A 23,505-nucleotide genomic window follows, 5' to 3' on the forward strand; every position below is an offset into this window, starting at 1 on the left:
AATTTAATGATGTCTTTTATGAAAAAAAATTGCAACATCTTATGATCTTTATATGATCAATAAGACATTTAAATTCATTGTAACGATTGGCTTGATCCTTATTTAAAGGTTACGTACGCAGTCCTTCATTGGGTCCAACCTCTTAACTTTGCAATTAGAGACTGAAAATTCGGTGTCAAGACTGAATTTATGTGTCATGTTGCCTAGTAAAAGGCGAGGATGAGATGCTGCTTGGAGAGCAATTGATCGGAGAGAGCAAAGGCTTGGCGCGGAGAGCAACAGTTCGGAGCAGAGAACAACGAACCAGAGAGTAACAACTAGGAGCAGAGAGAAACTGCTAGGAGAGGAGAGCAACAGCTAAGAGCATAGACCAACAGCTAGGAGCGGAGAGAAACTGCTAGGAGCGAAGAGCAACTGTTGGGAGCAGAGAGCAACTGCTGGGAGCAGAGAGAAACGGCTCAGTGCGAAGAGCAACAGCTCGGAGCGAAGAGCAACTTCTAGGAACGGAGAACAACTGCTAGGAGTAAAGAGAAACTGCTAGGAGCGGAAAGAAACAGCTCGGAGCAGAGAGAAATTTCTGCAAGCTGAGAGCAACTGCTGGGAGCAGAGAGCAACTGCTGGGAGCAGAGAGAAACGGCTCAGTGCGAAGAGCAACAGCTCGGAGCGAAGAGAAACTTCTAGGAACGGAGAGCAACTGCTAGGAGTAAAGAGAAACTGCTAGGAGCGGAAAGAAACAGCTCGGAGCAGAGAGAAATTTCTGCAAGCGGAGAGCAACTGTTGGGAGCGGAGAGCAACTGCTGTGAGCGAAGAGAAACTGCTGGGAGCGAAGAGCAACTGCTGGGAGCCGAGAGCAACTGAAAGGAGCAAAGAGCAATAGCTCGGAGCAGAGAGCAATGACATGCACTTAGGTAGTTATCCTGAAATGTATTCTCTCTCTCTCAAGAAAATGTTATGGATCTCTCCAAAAGTCCAAGATAGGATCCTTCTTAAGTATGGGGTGCTTCTTTATTTATAAAAGAATGGGGTCAAGGGTTTCCTAGTGACCTCCTTTTAAATGAGCTGAGTTCATTGTGTAATAGACCTTGTAGAGGGGCAAAGCCCATCTCCTACAAAATACAAAAATCGTTCAAATTTAAATATCTATTCTGCATATTTGAAGCCTCGCCTTATCTTACAAACCGCTCTATTTCCGTAGTCTAGTAATTTCGATGATGCGGCTCCGCTGCTATATTGATTTCCTCAGCCGTGCTGGAGAATAACTTATGATTTAGACCTCCTCACGCTGATATAAAATCTCAAAAGTTGTTACAACAGTGAGCTGACAAAATATTTTACACTACATGCAAACTAAGCCCAACAAGAACAATCTCCCTGATGTACCAAAGAAAAAAAGAATTTAATGGGTCGTGAGTGACTCCAATGGAAAGTCCGTAACACATTGAATCCAACTGGTGACCATCATAAAAATATTAGGAATGATAAGGAAAAACAAAGAGGAATAAAATTATAGGAATGAAAAAAAAATATTTCTTATCAATTTTGGTGATAAACAATTTTTCCTATATTCCTCTAGAATAAAATGAACAAAAATGAATGGAAAAGAAAAAAAATATTCCTTATAAATGGTAAAAAAATTTAGGAACAGTAAAAAACATATTTTTTTATTCCTTAATCACCGGTTACACTCTTTATCTTCCGAAAGAGTATAATATAACAGACACACAGCTGCAATTACTAACAACTTATTAGACAAGAACAACTGTTACAGAAAAACCCTAGCAATACTAGTTGTCATTACCACTTCACTGATTCGAGATGAAAATAATTCACATTTACAAGTTAACCACCATACCACTAATTTCTAGGAGTCAAACAGAAGGACATTTCTGGATGGTCATTATTAACAAATGACTAAGGGGGTGTATTCAACTAAGGGTTTGAAGTGATTTGTATTAAAATGACAAATCCACTGTTATTCAAACGTGAATTTTAAAAAAATACTTTAAAATATAGTGTTATTGAACTTGGCATTTTATAAAACACTATGAAATCCACTGTTATTGAAAAACATTTAAGTTAGAGATTTTAGAGTGCTTTAAGTATTTCTAGAGTGTTTGAGGGAAGTTCCTTAGTTATAAAAATAAAAATACAAATCTCACTGTTTTAGATGAAATTCTAGAGTGTTTTAACAAAAAACACATCAAATTCTCCAATTCTCCTGCAATCATCTAAAACTCATTAAAAATTAAATCACTTCAAATTTCTGATTCAATATACCCCCTAAGTTCATCTACTTTATAAGTGGTCAATTGTTTCTTTTTTTTATCCTAAGCTATCACTTCCAATTCCATCAACTTTATGTCCTACACAAATCTATATTATTAAAAAAAATTACCGTTTAAAATGTCCCTTAATTTCACACTTATTTACCCTACCATGCCACTGAGAATTAAATAATACTATTTATTTTAATATTTTATCTTTTCCACTTAGATTAATGTGTTTTCCTAAATTAAATTTCAATACACAGCATTAACTTCTCCATTAAATCAATGTCAAAAGTATTTATTTTTATCATGTTCAAAAAATACATTTTTATTAGACAAACAATTCATGGAAATTATAATATCAATTTTTCATTTAACAAATCTGAACAAAAATATATTACCAAATTTGAACCGAAACTGGATAAATATCCAAACAAAATTTACTATTTTGGTATCTAGAGAACCATAACTAAACCTGATCCGAACGAAATATTTCCGATATTTGAATGTATTTGAATCATATTTATATACTCGAATATGTTAGCTATTTTTAGAGTTAATGTCCAAGATATAAGCTATTTTAAATTTGTCTAAAATATTTGAAATATAAAAATAGTAAAAAGTAAACATTTAAATTAGATAAACAATAATCAAAACACCAAAAATACTTAAATATATATATATATATATATATATATATATATATATATATATATATTCTCCATCCAAATATCCAAGTTAAAACTGTTTTTAATATTTAATTTAGGTACTTTGGCTACAATTATTCAAATTTATATGTTAGATTATTTTTATTTTTAGGTTTAGGGAAATTTAAAATATATATAAATTTTGAAAATCTAAAAAAATTTAAACGGGTAATCCGAATCCACAAAGATCTGAATCGAACCGGAATTTTTTTTTATAAATACCCGAATAGAGCTGAAATCTTTAAACTCAAAAATCTTAAACTATAATAGATTTTAACCAAATTTGAGTGGTATCCAAATACCCACCCCTAACTTAGTCAATGTAAAACGATCAAATATTACAAATACATCATTTAGTATAAATAAATAAAAACTAAAATAGAAAATTAATACATGTGCGATCGCATGGATCTAGATCTAGTAATAACTATTTCCGAAGTTTATGTTGGACACAAATATAAAATAAACTACCTGTCCACCCGAACATATTTTTTATTTTAATAGAATAAATATATGAAATTCTTTGAAACACAAAAAATGTAATGGTTGCACTGATATGCATACATATGAGTGTTTTTTTATTTGTATCATATAAAACTATGACAAATCGACGGTTTTTAATTTTCTGTAATTTGTTGGTTGCTCATATTGTGGTTGGATACTAAATCAATCATAATGATATTTTATATAACATATTCCTTAATTAGTAATTTTTAATTACATGAACCATTTTATGTATTTATTTATAAATTATAACACTATTTAGTATTTTTAATTATATTAATAATATTTCCAAAAATATAATATTTTATGTCAAATAAAATCCACTTCTGTTTTAATAATATATATATGTCTGTATTTTATAAGCCAAATCAAGTTTTCTATGTTTATTTTGAAGAAAATATTAATTTAAAATTTAATTATTCTATTCCTGCAAATATATATGTTTGAATAATATTAATCATCAAATGTATAGCATATATTTGAAAAAAATTAGATGTTTTGATAAAAAATATAGTTTCTATTTTATGTGAAATGAAATAATAATATACATGAAATATAATATTTAAATTTTGTATGTCACATTTTAAATAAATCTGTTAGTTTTATTTTAGATTGATGATATCTCATGTTTTTATAGGTTTATAGATTCATATTTTAGATTATTAAGATCATTCTAGGTTGCATTTAGGTCATTATATTGCATTTGCATACTCATTTGCATATTATAGGGGTTGGAGTGCACAATTGAAAGTTCTGGGTCAAATCGCGAGGTCATTTCTGCAAATTCTGAAGTTTTGGGGTCACTTCGTAAAAGCTGAAAATATAAGGACCAGATGTGCAATAACTCTCAAATCCACCATTGTCGTTCTTCTTCACTTCGATCCCAACGATTCCGGCGGCGAGAGGCACGACTCCGGAGCTTCAAGACAATACTGTCACGGCTCGAGCTAAGGTCACGGCGGCGATTCTGAGCACAGCCACGACTTGCTGATGACGACGACTGGTGCTTGGACGAGATCAAATCGCGATGAAGAACTCGCCGTGGAAGCTTGGTCCGGTGACGGCGCGAGGAGGAGGAGATGAAACGACAGGAGCTCTCGGATTGGTCCGTACGCGCGGAGAAGCTTGAATTCACGGTGGCTCCCGGAGGTTCACGGCTCGAGCACGGCAGACAGAAAGCTCAGACCCTCAGGCGATGAAGTGGTGGTGCTGTAGCGGCTATTGAGACCTCGAGGAAGAAGACTCACAGCGACTGGAGAAGGCGAACACAGAACGTCGCTGGGAACTGAACGAAAGGAGCAGCGACTTGATGCAGCGACGTGAAGCCATCGCTCGGGTTGAAACGAGATTGGGAGCGGTTTGGTGGAGCGGGATGCAAAGGCCGTTCCGAAGAAGACATTGACGCAAATCTAAATTGTTAACCGGTTTATTCCGGTTTGACTCCGGTTTACTTCTATTAAACCAGCTCGATTTGTACTTCTTTTTTTTTTTTTTTGTCTATTGGTCACTTTTGGACTTTTTCAATCCTCAAACTGAGGTAAGTAGGGGTCGAACCCCAGACGCCAGGGTCCGAAGACAGAGCTCAGCAACCACTTGGCTACGAACAACCCGACGCTCGATTTGTATTTCTATAAATAGTTTTAGACCTAAAAACTCTATTTTGGATCTCATTTTTCTCTCTAGACTTTGCTTCCATTGTAAAAGCTTGAATCTTTTTATCAATCTAAGAAGTACTTCATCATATATTTGTGTTTCTCTTGCTCATTAACATGATGTCTTGAATTTCATGTAGATTTAAGGTTTCTCATAGAGATTATGGAGTAGACATTATTTTGGATTCATGGGTTTAGGTAGATTATTGTGATTAGATTAGTTCTAAGATGTTTTAGTGTAGATCTTTCTTAATCCTTGCTAGTAGAGTATTCATAATGCATCTTTTGAGGTTGACCACTCAAAAGTTGATCTTTAGACATTTCTCACCCAAAAGGTGTTTGATGAAATGTCTGAGACAACTCTCCTAGACTTTTAGTACACTTTGCCAAAGACATTTGTTGTTAAAGGTGCTAAGATAGCTAATAGACTTGTTAGTAATGATTGTTTTCATATTATTCAACCAAAGACATTTGATGTTTGAGATATGTTAGCAAATGAGCATTCATCTAGACATAGAGCTTGCTTAGAATTGTGTCTAGGCTTAAGGTTGATAGTTTGATTGATCATTTGCATTCCTTAGTTCGAAACCTGATCACCTTATATCAATTATCCTTACCCATGGATCCATCCTTAGCTTTTGATTGAGTTCTTGTATTTGTTTCTTGATTGGATTTGAGATCACTTTGTTTTTATTTTTAGGATCTTAACTTGTCACAAATCATCCTCCATCTTCTTGTTTGCTTAGATTAGGAAAGCTTGTGTATTCTTGGTGTTATAAGTCTCTAGTTCTCTGTGGTTCGACAACCTTTCTATACTATCATTTGACTTGGGAGCCTTGAAAACTCCCACCATCAAATTGGCGCCGTTGCCGGGGAACTAGTTGATTTGTCATTAGGATTTCAATCTTTCTTGAGACTAAGCTTTATTTTCTTGCTTTGTTTAGCTTTTGTATAGTTACTAACTCTTTATTCTAGTGCTTTTGTTCTTGCAGTGATGGCTTCAAGCTACTTTGAAAAGCCACAAGAAGAAGAAGACACATTTGAAGATCACATCGAAGATGAGCCATATGTGTATGTGGAGCCACCCTTTTATGCAAGTATACTCACACCAGCACAGCTTGTGACGTTAAATGAGCTTCAGAAGAAGTACCCGGGGTCAGCAAAGACATCCCTAGCACGAAGGATCCGACTGGAGCTTATTCGAGATCAAGCAGAGCTTGAAGGAAGGGAAGTTACACATTATGAGTTTAATATTGCTTATGACCTTAAAGAGGTAATGTGTTGGGCTCCACCACTCCAGCGGGAACATATAAAAATTTCCACTTTAAAACTTCAGCTTGAGGAAATATGCTTGCCTTGTGATGAGAATAATGCCCCTGATCTTGATCCTCTTGTGCTCATAAATGAATGTCTTGATCTGATATGTGAAACTAGGAAACTAGATGAGCTTAGAGTAGAAAAGCTTGCTAGAGATCATATTGAAGTTTGTTTTGATAAGAACTATCTTTGTGCTTCAACTGATCTTGAATCTGAGTTTTTGATGCATAATGAATCTAGACCTCTTCTTGAACTTGTTGATTTAGGGGATGAACTTGATGTGGATAAGTTCTTGCTTGAGATAGAAAACCCCCATATCAAAAACAATTATGAGAATGTGAAAATTGTGTATTATTTGATTGATGGAGATAGAGTTGACTACTTTGTTAAAACTTCGTTTGAACCTGTAGTTGACTTTGTGTTTCCACCAAATACATTTGATTCTCATCATGACCATTTGAACCTCAAAGACCATCTCATGATTCATGATACATCTTTAGTGAAGCTCTCTGAGGAAAAATCTGTCTATTATCTATGGGCAGTAGTGTGCTCCTTTGCACATTTTGTTTCTTGTGTTTGCAGGAGAAGGATCAAAGGTGCATTGGCTCAGCCTTTTGATACTTATGATTAGCAAGCACACAAAGTCAAGCTAGAGACTTAAAACAAGCCCACTTGGGAGGAAGTCCCATGTTTATCCATTGTATATATTATTTTGAAGTTTTTTTTTTTTTAATAAGGATAATTGAGGTTTTTCATGTTGGGTCTAAGGCTAGACAAAAAAAGAAAGGCGGCCAAGCATTGTGACTCTAGACAGTTGCTCCCACTTCTCCACTTCAGTCAATCTCTCCCAGTGGCACAAATCCGAGGCCAAGGGTCCTCTACCACCCAATTCAGCCAATAACTCCAAGTAAGTGCCCTTCCACCCTTGTAAATATTTAGTTATCATGTTTATTTCTTTCATTTAGATCTCTTCTTTGAGCTTACTCTCACACAAGGGACTGTGTGAAGTAAGTTTGGGGGAGAGTCTACTATCTCACATTGTTTTTTGTTTTGTTTACTTGTTATGAGTCTCATGCATTGCATTTCATACATATTTGCATTAAAAAAAAAAATTGAAAATTTTGAAAATCACAAAAAAGCATTTAGTTGCATCATTTGCATCTTCAGGATTGAGTCTAGAAGCATTTAGATTGCATTCATGCATTGGGAGAAACCTTGTAAAGAACACATGTCTAGAACTCAACTTGGCACCCTAGCTAAACATATCAAGTAGCTTAAGCATCTCTTGAAAGTCTTGCACGCTTCGAGCATTGAGAACTCTTCTTAAAACATGTTGCTTGCTTGATATTGACATTGTTCTTGAAAACCAACTCCAAACTGAACTTTAATGTAATGAACTTAATCTCTCTTGCTTATGGGCACTTGCATATTTAGTCATGGATCTCATACACATTTGGGTTGTCTTATTTCATTCATTATCCTCTTGTTAACCCAAATGGCACTCCCATACCCTTTAACCCTTACCATTCATTGAAGCCATCATTGATTTGCTTGAGTGAGGCTTTTTTGTGAAAGCTTGTCATGTGCAAAATCTTGAGAGTATTAGGAGCGACAATGGTTTGTTCTTATCTTTGGCTAGCACTAGGACCTCATTTGAGCTAGTACTTAGGATGGTTGTTGGGTATGTAAGCTTGTTTTGATCTTGGGATTGGGATGTGAGAGAGGTGAAAAAAAAATGAACCAAAAAGTGAGAAAAGAAAAGAAAACCACTAGGGATCTAAAAAAAAAAAAAGAGAAAGCTCTAGAGTGCATAAATATAATCTCCTTAAGAGTCAAAAGAAAAGAAACATGAAAAGAGTGGGAGAAAGAAAAGAAAAAAAAAAGAAAAGAAGAGCTTAATAAGAAAAAGAAAAAAAAATCCCTAGTTGGTTAAGATAAGAAAAAGAAGAGTGTTCATTGGGTGAGTGATGAAAGTGGTATCTTTGGATTTTGGGATGACGAAAAGAAGAAGGGTAGAACTTGAAATCATTTAGGAAAATGGTAGAATGATAAGAACAAGTCATTGTATACATGAATTGCTCCTTTTCTTAGATAAATTTTGCATAATGTTCTTGCTCCTTTTCTTGAGAGTAAGTCACCATGAAAGATGCATTTGAAACTCTTCTTGCTTCACATTAGACCATTTCCACTCACCAAGCCAAATGATTGAGATTTTGTGCCCATTTGCAAGTATTCACCTTATGTGTTTGTATAAATGAATGTGAGAGTTGGTCTAAAGAGCTTGTTGATGGATGAGCACTACAATTTGTGTAGAGGTATAGGAGTATGGATAGACCTTGAGAAGCTAAAGTGTAATAAAGTGTTTGCTCATGCTATTTGATATGTTTCTTTAGGATGTCAAGTTGAAGACTAGAAAGTGTCTCTTTTAGTTATAGGTTTCTATTTGCAATCATCTCTTCTTTGAGTTCTTGAAAGTTTACTTGTGGACAAGTAAATGACTAGTGTGGGGGAGTTGATATCTCATGTTTTTATAGGTTTTTAGATTCATATTTTAGATTATTAAGATCATTCTAGGTTGCATTTAGGTCATTATATTGCATTTGCATACTCATTTGCATATTATAGGGGTTGGAGTGCACAATTGAAAGTTCTGGGTCAAATCGCGAAGTCATTTCTGCAAATTCTGAAGTTTTGGGGTCACTTCGTGAAAGCTGAAAATATAAGGACCAGATGTGAAATAACTCTCAAATCCACCATTGTCGTTCTTCTTCACTTCGATCCCAACGATTCCGGCGGCGAGAGGCACGACTCCGGAGCTTCAAGACAATACTGTCACGGCTCGAGCTAAGGTCACGGCGGCGATTCTGAGCACAGCCACGACTTGCTGATGACGACGACTGGTGCTTGGACGAGATCAAATCGCGATGAAGAACTCGCCGTGGAAGCTTGGTCCGGTGACGGCGCGAGGAGGAGGAGATGAAACGACAGGAGCTCTCGGATTGGTCCGTACGCGCGGAGAAGCTTGAATTCACGGTGGCTCCCGGAGGTTCACGGCTCGAGCACGGCAGACAGAAAGCTCAGACCCTCAGGCGATGAAGTGGTGGTGCTGTAGCGGCTATTGAGACCTCGAGGAAGAAGACTCACAGCGACTGGAGAAGGCGAACACAGAACGTCGCTGGGAACTGAACGAAAGGAGCAGCGACTGGAGAAGGCGACGTGAAGCCATCGCTCGGGTTGAAACGAGATTGGGAGCGGTTTGGTGGAGCGGGATGCAAAGGCCACTCCGAAGAAGACATTGACGCAAATCTAAATTGTTAACCGGTTTATTCCGGTTTGACTCCGGTTTACTTCTATTAAACCAGCTCGATTTGTACTTCTATAAATAGCTTTAGACCTAAAAACTCTATTTTGGATCTCATTTTTCTCTCTAGACTTTGCTTCCATTGTAAAAGCTTGAATCTTTTTATCAATCTAAGAAGTACTTCATCATATATTTGTGTTTCTCTTGCTCATTAACATGATTTGTCTTGAATTTCATGTAGATTTAAGGTTTCTCTTGGAGATTATGGAGTAGACATTATTTTGGATTCATGGGTTAAGGTAGATTATGGTGATTAGATTACTTCTAAGATGTTTTAGTGTAGATCCTTCTTAATCCTTGCTAGTAGAGTATTCATAATGCATCTTTTGAGGTTGGCCACTCAAAAGTTGATCTTTAGGCATTTCTCACCCAAAAGATGTTTGATGAAATGTCTGAGACAACTCTCCTAGACTTTTAGTACACTTTGCCAAAGACATTTGTTGTTAAAGGTGCTAAGATAGCTAATAGACTTGTTAGTAATGATTGTTTTCATATTATTCAACCAAAGACATTTGATGTTTGAGATATGTTAGCAAATGAGCATTCATCTAGACATAGAGCTTGCTTAGAATTGTGTCTAGGCTTAAGGTTGATAGTTTGATTGATCATTTGCATTCCTTAGTTCGAAACCTGATCACCTTATATCAATTATCCTTACCCATGGATCCATCCTTAGCTTTTGATTGAGTTCTTGTATTTGTTTCTTGATTGGATTTGAGATCACTTTGTTTTTATTTTTAGGATCTTAGCTTGTCACAAATCATCCTCCATCTTCTTGTTTGCTTAGATTAGGAAAGCTTGTGTATTCTTGGTGTTATAAGTCTCTAGTTCTCTATGGTTCGACAACCTTTCTATACTATCATTTGACTTGGGAGCCTTGAAAACTCCCACCATCAATTGATTAGAGAACATTCGATTAGAGAATAATGGTAAATTTGGTTAGAGAAAAATGGTAAGTTTGCTTTTGTGACCATGACATTTATCTTAGTGCTTTATATTAATAATGTACTAGATTCTGACTCGCTATTACAAAGGGCGGGTATATATTTGTTTTAATTTTTTTGAAAGTTTAAATTTTTTTATTTATTTTATTTTTTCGTAATCATATTTTCTTTTAATATAATTTAATTTAATATAATTTTTGGCAACTATTAAATATGTCAAGTTGCATAACTAGACATTTGTGCTATATGTATTTTAGAGATTATTTTGAACTTTATTCCTAAAGTTTACAACATATTATATTTTATTAATAGTTACTTAACATAATTAATCAAGAATATCCATATCCGAAAAACCCGACTCAAAATTAACCTGAAAATTAAAGTCTTATACTCTATTAGACATGGTTTATATACTCAAATGGTTTTTAAAGTGATATCTGAAAACCAATATCAAATCCAATCCGCACCGAAAATCTAACAATTTTAAAAAAAAAATATTTGATAAAATAATTTTAGTATATTCTGGTAGATATATGTATACATTTGATTAATATGGTCTTCATTAACTTCAACTAAAATCGCGTTTAATAAATATTTATTAATCGAATAAACTATTTTATATTTGTTAAACTAAATGAGTTTATATAAATATTTATTTCTATTAAAATCCACTTAAACCTCGTTACCAAACACAATAGTGAACATAATAGTGAACACGTTTAATAAATAGTTGAAGGTAAAAGTACAGATGATTAAAGATTCATGTGGGAAGTTCACAAAAGAAAAAAAATGATTCGTTGGTAATATCAAACGGAATTGATACTATCAAACGGTTTAAAAAGGAGTCCACTAAGGAAAAAGTAGTTATACCTATACATTACCAATCAAAATAGTTACATGTCGTTGACAAGCAAGTTCGAAACCGCATCTCCAGCATGAAACATCGAGACTCCTCTGCTTATAAAAAACCCATGGAAACATTGTTTTCTTATCGATAAATTTCGAATGTGATGTAAAGCTAGCTTGGTTTTGATTTCAAAAACAGCAACACTAGTTGTAAACAGTCTTTTTTGGTTGAATTAATTTAACATTCTTTCAAAAAAAAAAAATAGTTACATATACAAATTATTTGGACATAATATTTGTTAATTGGTCATATTCTAATTTAATAGTATTGATTATTATGTGGGTTTAAGCATATATAAGTCTGTATTATTAACCAAAAAGCTTCATCATTACTCGGTCGGCAAAGGAAAGTTCAGTACAATTTATTCTTGAAACGACAGACTCGATTTTTGAATTTTCTCTAAGGAGGTGAATTGGTCCAAACAATAATGGATCGATATTCATCGATTTATCAGGAGGAAGTTTCGGAAGAATTAAACTTAAGCGAAACACTGTTGACGCAGTGACGCTCATCGGTAGCCGTGGGGAAACCTTCTCCTTTGAAAACATGACCTAAATGTCCATCACATTTTGAGCATGTGATCTCAACTCTTCTCCCATCTGGCTCCAGCTGATGGATATATAAGCAATTTTTTTGTTACAACAAATCTAGCTTCTTTATACATATATGTAACATAGGTGCAAAATCATAAAGACGGTATTAATAAGTTACGTACAGTTTGTTTAATGGCACCGGGAATAGCGTCGAAAAAGGCAGGCCAGCCACAGCCAGAGTCGAACTTGGTGGTGGACTTATAAAGAGGAGTTGCACAGCCAGCACACGCATATGTTCCTTCGTCGTACAGTTTATTATATTCTCCTTTGAATCGGGCTCTAAACCAAAAAACCATTAAATTAATTAGGAGGACCGTCTCAGAAAAAAATATTTTTTGGAGTATTTATTCAGCGGACACATAGTAACATGTTATAGTGACTATTTGTTCGTCTGATAAGTCTTGGACCTAAACTCAGAATAGTATCGAGATACCACCACTAGAACATTAGGGTAATCATAGTAGTTTTGAGAAACACGCAATGAAAATATAAAAAATAATTGTAGAGCTTGCTTACTCTGTGCCCTTTTCCCTGAGAACTCTAAATTGTTCAGGAGACAGAACGGCACGCCACTCATCATCTGGTTTTTGCACAGATCCAGTTGAAGGAGCTGCCAATGTTGCTGTCGTTGCCATGGTAAGAAGAAGCTTTTAAGGCGACAGAGAGATGGTCGTGTGTTCTGATGTCTTCTGAGAAAATGAAAAATTGATATTTGAGTGAGTAGAACTACAAAGGGGTTGGGGTATATATACAGAAAACATCTTCTTATTCTGGGTGTAGAAGAGACTAAAATATTCCTAAGAAATAAACAACTAATTAGAAAAGAAAATATAAAATAACAAGGTCACAACTCAGACATAGAGCTAGATCTTTCTTTTTTTTTGGGTAAAGAGCTAGATCTAATCGACAGACAGGAACTAGAAATTTTAAGTAGACTAGTTAAAATCAAATATATACTAATGTTCAAAGTGCTAGGTGCTACGCAAGCAGTGACTTTCAGCTTAACGCATAAAATGCTTGATTGAACTCTTACAACTTTTTTGATTTTCTGTTAAACAAACCACATCTAATAAATGAAAAGTAAGAAGATTAATATTAGTTGCATGATATACTATTACAAATTTATTCATATTCGTAGTAATTAATTTTGTTGAATACTTATTGTACTAGATAGTTAATTCATTTCTTTGAGTAGTTTATTGTGTTTGGATTCTCGTAGTTTAGTTAATGCATTTACTTTTATTCATGCAAAACATTAGTAGACTTTAATCAGTAGATTGTGTCACTTGGCTCTTCTAGTGGCTGCGTTTTAATCGACCTTGGCTTGACAGAGCTGCATTGTGACATTTCTTTAGGAATTCATTGGGTTCGTTTCATGATGCCTTGTTGGTTTCCTAAGTTTGTTCTAAGGATTGATGTTGTCAGTCTTTGTTGGGTTTGTTCTGACAGTCGTCATCAGGAGACCATGGTTCGTACCTTAAAACGTCATCGGGGAGATAGGGTTTGTGCTAAATGATGTCGTCTGTTTTATCCGTTTTTTGCGGTAGTTAATCAGAAAGTTTTAGGATTTAACTGTCTACATGATTTAGTTCTTAAGTTTTTTTTTACCTTTCCTAGGACTTTAAACAATTTGTAATATTATTTTCATTGATGAATATAAGAAAAAAGAAGAAAAAAAACTCGAAGTTTCGTCATTTCAACTGATGTGAGTTTACCATTAATGTTAACTGAATTTATTATTAGTTTCATGTATTAGTTACTTTTTTTTTTTTTGAATAATCAGGAGGTGATCCGGTGGCCGTGGCCAACCGACTAATCCCCCTGAGCCCGGAACCAGCCTGCGTCTGTACTCTCAAGGGGCCTAAGTCATTCCGTTGCCAGCGCGTATCGAACCCGGGTCCGTATTGGAGCCTTATCATTAATGTATTAGTTACTTCTCACTATATATTCCGCATACACGATTTTATCAACTGGAAGTATAATAGATCGTACCTAACATAATAATCATAATAAATAAAAAGTATAAGATCCATAGTGGTAGTGATAGCAAGTTGCAAAATGGAACCAAAATATTCTACTAAAATAAATAAATAAATTCTACCAAAATATAATTAATACTTCTTTATATTGGTGGAGGGTTTGCTTTTTTTTTTTTTGGTCATCTGGTAGATTAATATTGATTTTGAACATCAAACTTACACAAAGCCGGCTAGGAACACATTCCCACCGGAGCCAAGAGCCGGCAAGGACCTAGATCCCTCCAGAGTTAAGTTCAAACAAAACAACAAACTCCTAACTATAAACAACAGATGATTAGCTTTAGTACAGGTAAAGCCAAAGACAGACAGAGCTCGGAAGTAAAATACTCAACCTCGACCTCAACAACAAGCCAAACTCTGTTCAAGCCTACAGGGCGATGGCTCAATAGCAATTAAAACCAACTTGAAAGGAGACCAAATGAAGCACACGTTGCAAACATCACTAAAACATAGAATGAATCCAGAGAAGTTAAAAACCCTAACCGTTGCTGTAACACCCTTCAATTCCAACTAAAAACTCGCCATTGGACCTTGATTGGGCTCTCCACGCGCCTCATATGTAGCGCCACATACTCATCACCACACCACAGCCAAGCCTAGAAAAGCTTCTGGAAGTCCCTTTATTAAAACAGCCGGTAGTCGGAAATTAACTACTCTAAATCCACGAAACAGATAACAACATGGTGGCAATCTACAAACCAAGAGAGCAAAAGCTCCCCAGTCCCAACCATAAACATTGCCTTTAATCCTTTCAAAACACCAGATGAGCTCACCGTAGGTCAATGCTCTGTCCCTCAAGACTCACCCGCACGGTCAAAGCAAACCGGAAGCCAAAATTGAAAAATAGCTTCGACGAAACCGAAAGCCGACTACTGCCTCCAACCACCGTTCCCTACCTCATCGAGAAGCCAGAAGAAGAAGACCCACCGCAGCGACTGAAACATCCTACCATCGGAGTTCATTCGAGTGTGAATCCCTACTCCAGAATCGCACACATATCGGGAGGAGAGCGCAAGGTCGTGGCAGCAGCAAAACGGAGACTTCATTTCAACATCTTCGAAAATGGCAACCAAACAGGAGCTAAGTAGACACAAAGAGGGCTAACTTCACCGGCGCCGGAACCCTACCAACTCGTCCACAACCACCGCACAGAAGCCACCGCGACCCCAGCCCACCGCTACTCCAACCCAGCTTGAGCAAACAAAGATCTGAACCACAATCCAACCAAATCTTCTTGCTAAAACTAGATCTGAAGCCAAAACATTGAAGACATCAAAAGAGAAAATCCACAAGACTATAAGCAGAGATGAACGGGATTGCTCCCGACGGCGGCGAGATAACGCCAAACCGCCGGAGCAGAAAGAAAACACGACGACGGCGGCTCTTTGCGACTAGGGTTTGCTCGAGAGAAAAAAAAAAGCACGATCTATTCTCCAGCCTCACGTTCTCTTTGTTTATCTTTTGTTTGAAAGGTTTGTTTCATTTCTTCAAATGACATTTACATTCTTAGAAAAAAAAACTAAAATAGTGGAAGCATGTTAGCAGTTTGTTATGTGAAATCTTTGTTGGGGTAAAGATCCCACATTGGAAATATGAATGGGACATGAGTAATATATAAGGGACTGAGTCACACCACTAATAGCCAATTGGTTTTAAGTTGGAAGCCTTTAATTAACATGAATCTAATATGGTATCAGAGCGGTCGATCCTTGTGGATCAAAGTTAAATTAAAAAAAGTCACCCGATATTGGGCCACTCCGTGGATGGTATTCCCACAGTTGTCCACGCATGTGCGTGAAGGGGAGTGTTGATGAATAAAGTTCCACATCGGTAGGGGCCAATCCACTAATTGCCAATTGGTTTTAAGTGGAAGCCCAAGAAACTTATCATGGTATTAGAGCGGGCTCATACCCTGACCCATTAATCCGGCCCGGATAGTGACCCGATCAACCCATTAGCTGATGGCCCAGAGAAGGCTCAGTTCTTCAAGATAGCTAGAAAAAGAGCATTATCTCGGAGGGGTATGATAGATTCGCGAGATTAATGGTTGTACGCACCATTATCTCGAGGGAGGGTATTGGGTAAAGATCCCATATTGGAAATATGAATGGGACATGAGTAATAGGACTTGAGTCACACCACTAATAGCCAATTGATTTTAAATTGGAAGCTTTTAATTAACCTGAATCTAATAATCTCCAATGTGAATAATTAATTTGATTGAGGAGAATTAAAATTATGTGAAAGGAAGATGAGTCTTTGTTATCAAATTTGCTCTTTCTCGAGAGATGGTTAACATGTTTACATCTATCATCAACGTTTTGTTCCGAAACTAGGTTTATTATGTGGGGAGGACCGTTTTTATAAATTATCAAAGTTCACTATTATTACTTTCAATAATTTTTAAAATGCACAAAATTAAATTAAAATATTTATAGATGTTTTTACTATGGTTACCTAATTTATTTGATATTATAATTTTTTTTTTATTTTACAGTTTCTACAGCATATAAAACAAAGATGTAGAGTTTTTTTCTAAAATACATAAAAAAAAATTTGCTTTAGTTTTTTTGCTGTAACTTTAAAAGTAAAGCTAAAGCATGATTGATAAAAAATAATAAAAATTTGTTGTAGGTTTTAACTTTCAAAAATAAAGCTAAAACATGATTGGTAAAATTTAGTAATTTAAAAATAAATAAAGTTAAAGTAGAGAGATACAACCCAACCAATCATCACATTGTATCATATTTCAGAAGTACTGAGATTTATAATTTAATAATCTTGAAGTCAGAATTAAAAAAAACTCACTGCATCTTTCAGTTAAGAACTTAAAACTAAAAACAAATGACATGTGAATATATTCTGTATTTCAGATAATTATAACTCAACTAGGCTAATAACTTTATAAAAGAAATTAATTAAATGTGTAGTGGTCAGAAATATGCCAAAAGAGTGGTTGGAAATCAGAAAAAAAAGTGATCCTGCCATTTTAATAGTTGGAAATTAACATAACTCTCTTAGAATAACGACACATTGTGTATGAGTTTGATGTCTCTATTTATTTTAGAAAGAATTGGTAAAATAATAGTTTGTCCCATTAAAATTTTGTGATAGGTAATTAATTATCAGATTATGATTTAAATGGGAAATTCGAGAAAAGACACACTTAGAATTTGAGCTTTTCTCCCTAAGACTTATCTAATTTTTTTTTATCCTATTAAAAATTAATTAATGTTAATACCATTATATCCCTAAATTAATTTAAATTAAATTTAGTTAAAATGAGAGAATATTTGTTATTTGTTCCCAGCGGTGACTCGAACCCAAAACAACAAGCCGCTGTAAACCCGGAACTTTGTGGTTTGTCATTTATAAAATCTTATATATATATATATATATATCATTTATAAAATCTTATATATATATATATATATATATATTTAGACCTTTTTATGACCTTTCATTATTCATATAATAATATATATATTTAGTAAAATAATAATAATATATATTAATAAAGTAATATATACATATGTATATATATTATGATTCAAAATTAATATATTATTTATTATACAGTATTATTTTTTTATATTTTCTATACAATAAAATTTTGTATTAATACAAAATTTAGAATCTCTATAGATCCAAAATTATTTTAATAAATTTATTTATTTTTGTAAAACATGATAGTTTTTAGTAGGATATTTGTTAGTTTTCATACCAATTAGGAAGAATACTAATAATATATAAAGAATACTAATAATAAATGGAAATTCTAATAAATTAAAATAAATATGATGGAAACGAAAGAGGAGGAAAGAACGTTGTCTTCTCCGACGTGGTATGGCTAATCCTGACCTCCAATCATCTTCTTTAGCTCTTCATCATCGTGTTCTGCTACGTGTTGGCTTTGTCTCATCGAATTTGTGGTCATACTATGTTCCAATCGCTTCGACCAAGCTTCTTCCACGCCGTTAACTCGCGATGTTACTTCTCCGTCTCATATCCGAAGGCTTCAATCTCGTCGTACTCTCAGCTTCACTCCACTGTCCCCGTTACTTCAAAATCAGCCTTTGTTGAAGAGCAACAATGGCCAGTTTGAGTAATTTTGTAAGACAGGTCTTCAAACTTTTGACTAATCACGGATTTTTCCCGTAACTTTCTTTTTGTACATATCACTCCTCCTGTTAATTCCAAAACTTTAAATTGTGCAATCTAGACCAGAAAGTATTCCAATTTTCACTCCAGGTCCCTGAATTTTCTATTGTTTTAATGTTTTCTCCAATACTTCTAATTTTACAGAAATATCCTTATGATTTAGCCATAAGCTTCCAAACGTGTACATTTGACCCTATTATATGAAAATGCAATATATACAAAAATCAGAAATTAATCATGGATTAATCAAGGATTATTTTCAGATTTTTATTATACTTGACAGTATATAAACTGGAATACACAATTACATATCACGGTAGCGTGAATCATGTGTGGTCTAGTGACTTGCGTGTGTAGTTTTCTCTTGAATAATTAGGGTTCGAGTGAAAGAAAGAGCAGTTCTGATGATTTTTTTACCTGAGAGAAAAGATATTGTGCGAGATTTATGATATATTTTTTTGTAGATTTAGAAAATATATTAACCGAAATATGGAATTTTCCATATTTTAGTGATTTGGCTATAATATGTATTCTATGTTGTGCAAAACACTGTAAAGAGAGTGAGAAGTTTATTCTTCCGTAGGCGTAACATAAGGTAAAAGGCAGAAAATGTATTAAACAAGAAAAGGTAAATCGTAGAGTCGTGGCTATAAGTTGTAATAAAGCTACATGTGTAATAACAACATCTTGCTAGAATAAAACCTAAAGAATTCTAGGTGAGATATAATACATAAGAAATTTTTGTTTGCATTATATACCTAGGATAGATTTATGTATAATACTTAGTATTCGATTTAAAACTAAATAGATGGTTAGAATAAATATTCTATCCCCAACTAGAACATATAATAAAATATAATTCCACTATTTTTTAAAGACTGTTAAACATATAAATAGTCATACTTATTATTCTAAAATTCTAATAATTTACACTTTTTATATTTCTAAAATCTAGTTTACTATTTTTCCATTACAGAAGGATAAAATCTGTCCAAAATGACCAAAAATATTAAAAGTTCTAAAGAGACTAACCAAAGTTAAGAGTGTCTCTTTTTCCATTTTTTCTTTTAAATAATGTTTAATACAACACTTCTTAATAAATTGAATTTAATTTTAATTAAAATAGAAATTCCATTAATCAGTGCAACTACTACAATATCCTTAACACCAAATTTCACATAGATATGAACTATGATGTGTTTCACATAGATATAAACTATGATGCGTAGAACAGATAGTAAGAGAAAATAGATTATGAAATACAATAGAGAAAATGATAATCTGTGCGCATGCGCGAAATGAGTTTGTTATACTAATATTTGTTTATTAAATGGTTTTAACATTTTGCAATATTACAATCTTTATTGATTTTAAAATGACGATTACAAATGTTAATCTCTTGAATATATCATTGTTGCTGAAGAATTAATGTATTACAGCTCATTTAGTTATTTTAAAGACTTCATATGCACAAAAAGAAATTAAGTTACACAAATCACCAAAACCAGATAGGCAACATCGACTGTAAAATGACGAAAGGGGGTTAGGTTTTCAGCTCTAGATTTGTTTACTATATTGACTCCCCATAACTGATTTAGTTTTCGAGTAATTCTTGGGTTCACTCCCTAGGTGAACCTATAGGTTAACCCACCAATAGGATTTCACTATTTCATATTTAGTATCTTTTAAAAAAGGAAACAAAATATTGTCAAGTTATATTATATTTTTTTCAAAATTAAAAGATAAAAACTCAAGAATTAAAATAAAAAATAATAGTTGTTGCAAAAACAATATTTAAAAAAACAATAATACCATCAGCAAAATACTAAACCCTAAACTCTAAATCTTAAACCCTAAACCCTTGGGTAAATCCGGAACCCTTGGGTAAATATTAAATCCTTGAATTTTTTTAAAAATAATTTTAATACGGTCAGCAAAACACTAAACCTTAAACCTTAAATAATATATCCTAAACCCTCAGGTAAATATTAAACCCTTGGATAAATCTTAAATCTTTGAGATTTATCCAATGGTTTAATATTTACCCAAGAGTTGAGGGTATAGTATTTAGGGTTTAGGGTTTAGTAATACGGTCAACAAAACTTTAAACCTTAAACTCTAAATAATATACCCTAAACCCTCAGATATTAAACCCTTGGATAAATCTTAAATCTTTGAGATTCATCCAATGGTTTAATATTTACCCAAGGGTTGAGGGTATAGTATTTAGTGTTTAGGGTTTAGTAATTAGGGTTTAGGGTTTAGTGTTTTGTCGATGAGATTAAAATTATATTTTCTAAAAAAGAATTTTTGTTTTGAACTAGTATTATTTTTTATTTATTTTTATCTTTTAATTTAAAAAAACATAAACTAACTTGACAATATTTTGTTTTCTTTTTTAAAAGATATTGAGTATAAAATAGTGAAATTCTATTGGTTGGTGAATCTATAGGTTCACCTTGGGAGTGAACCCAAGAATTACTCTTAATTTTCTACCTCTATAAAATTGTGCATTTGTTCTCGTTTATGTTTCACTGATATGATTTTTGTTTCTTTTTTTTTTAATTTATTATGTGAAATACATAAGTGCTAATTTAAAAAGATGAGCATCTGTAAAAGTTAGTTGCACTCCAGAATCCAGATACATAAAAACTACCGAAAACTGTATTCATAGATTAGTGTTCAAATCTAATATATAAAGTTGTTATAAAATATAATTTTAGACTATAAATATAAATATATGTCTAGTATATATAAACCAGTTCGGTCTAATAATCTAAAAGTATATTTTACTTATTTTATTAACTTACGCTTTTAAATAAAATTTAATATTTTTATTAATTATCTAGGTGTCACTTCAATTGGTGGTAAAATGTGTGGTGAATTTAAAATTTCACCATATGAAGTAAACTTAACTTTTTGTTGTTTTGACTCGTGGTCATTTGCGTTCCAAAAAGAAGTTTTCGTGATCATTTAAACTAATAACTTTTATCAGTTCATTCATACTGTTGATTAGTCTTTCCTTGAGCGGATGTCTTAAAATGATCTATTTAAAAAAAAATTATCTACCAAAAAGCATAAGATGTAAATGTAATAAAATACATGTAACTATTAGATATAAAATAGAAAATTTTGGTACAATAACATTATATAATATTTTTTGTAGATGTACAATGTTAATGATATTTTAATCATACAGATGGACCAAATATCTAATTATATACCAAAACCGCAATTTGATGTTAACTAGATTCTAATCCATTCATAAAATGCGCTGAATTATTATTTTTATTTATACAAATTTTATTTAATAATAGTTGTACTTTTAAACATGCCTTATATTATTAAGCTTTGTGCATAACTTATGTCGAAATTTGAATATATAATTTACTTTAACTGTTTTCTCAGATGGACTACACTTTTGACTTTAAAGAAGATTTGATGTGTTATACATGGATTATCTTATATCACAACATGAAGCAAAGCTTTATTTTGAGATGCCAAATATATTCATTGTTAGGGCTTGTGAAAAATAATTTATTCTACAAACTGTAAAAATATATTTATCATAAAATAAATTATGTTCTAATTCGTGTTACAATGCGTAATCATAATTTAACAAATATTATAATTTTTTTTTAATAAAATACTCATTATAAGATTAATATATATTGTATTGAAACGTATTTTATTATAAATAATATATATTGATATACATATACATATATATATATGTTTATCCTCTAATCTATATTTGAGAAGTGATTTTGACATGTGTATCACCATATTAATTTTGAAAGAAAAATGATGACACACTAACATTGATAACATGGATTGGAGTAAATTATGACATGGATATTTACATTTAGTGTTGATTTATATTTAAGATAATAATATGGTAATAACTTATAGATAATTATGACATATTTATATTTAAGGTAAGTTTTTTAAAATATGGTAATAACTTATATATCATAATTAATATAACAATAAATAATAAATTAAATAGAAATATAATAATAATTAAAATTTCGAAATATTATTTAGCTATATTTTTATAGTATATAATTTTTATTACAAAAACAATTCTTCAAAATACTATGCATTTAAAAAAGAATAATTTTCTTTAAATAATGACATGTACATTTACATTTATTGTTGATTTGTATTTTTAGTAAGTTTTTAAAATATGGTAATAACTCATAGATCATCATTAATATAGTAATAAATAATATAATGTTATAAATAGATATATAATATTATTTTGGAATTTTAAAATTTAATTCTATTTTATAATTATTATTAGTAAAACAATTCTTGAAAATTATACAGTTTTTACATGTAATTTTCTAATCTCAATATTATTAGTTTATTTTTAATATCCATAAATTTTAGAAAATTATTTAGTTTTATGTTTTTATAATTATACACTTAACAAATTTTCTTTTACATTTACAAAATTTGATTTAATATATTTTAACAAAAATATATAAATTAAAGAATATTTCAAAATTGTAATTTTAAATATATTATATATTACCAAATATACATTTAATAAAAATATTTTTTAATCTTAAATTTTTACATATGATTAAATTAATATTATAAATTGTAAGCAAATAATAAAATAAAAATTAACAAAATCAAAAATTAACAAAATTTATATTTTAAAATAAATTTAAATTTTAAAACTTTTATTTCTGCACATGGTGCAGGAAAACACCTTGTTATAATTATATAATTAAATTATAAATTATATACATGTGACTAAATGATATTCTAACATAACAATTAATTTATTTAACATGTCATGTATTCTTTCTAGTTTTATATTATATATCATTTCGAGCGGACATCAACTTAGTCAATTATCTAGGTTTCTTGAGTGTAGAAAATATATAAAAACTAAAAAATTTTAATCAAAATTTAGAAAAAAAAATAAAAAGATAAATTATATGTTTGTCTGTATCATTTAAGTTAATATCTCGTATGATACTATTTGAATTGGATTGATTTTTCACATACAACATTTTTTTGACAACCATATGATATA

At 32.4% G+C, this 23,505-nt stretch overlaps 1 protein-coding gene across 1 annotated transcript; it reads right to left on the minus strand.

Annotated features, from left to right (window-relative positions):
• Positions 1-12,065: 12,065 nt before the first annotated feature.
• LOC108811572 (peptide methionine sulfoxide reductase B9-like) lies at positions 12,066-12,949 on the minus strand. The gene is made up of 3 exons (XM_018583634.2): positions 12,769-12,949; positions 12,375-12,531; positions 12,066-12,268 (listed from the first exon to the last, which is right to left on the minus strand). Exons 1-3 carry the CDS (start codon positions 12,885-12,887, stop codon positions 12,110-12,112), a joined length of 435 nt encoding a protein of 144 aa, XP_018439136.1. The 5' UTR covers positions 12,888-12,949; the 3' UTR covers positions 12,066-12,109.
• Positions 12,950-23,505: the final 10,556 nt, after the last annotated feature.

This window comes from Raphanus sativus, chromosome 6 (assembly GCF_000801105.2).
Source record: "Raphanus sativus cultivar WK10039 chromosome 6, ASM80110v3, whole genome shotgun sequence".
In the NCBI taxonomy this organism is placed as follows: domain Eukaryota; kingdom Viridiplantae; phylum Streptophyta; class Magnoliopsida; order Brassicales; family Brassicaceae; genus Raphanus; species Raphanus sativus.

Coding starts and splice junctions, on each gene's coding strand:
- LOC108811572 (XM_018583634.2), bottom strand. CDS start 12,887: ATGGCAACGACAGCAACATTGGCAGCTCCTTCAACTGGATCTGTGCAA. Junction 12,532..12,768: donor CTCAGGGAAAAGGGCACAGA/GTAAGCAAGCTC, acceptor TTTTTGGTTTAG/AGCCCGATTCAAAGGAGAAT. Junction 12,269..12,374: donor CCGGTGCCATTAAACAAACT/GTACGTAACTTA, acceptor TATATCCATCAG/CTGGAGCCAGATGGGAGAAG.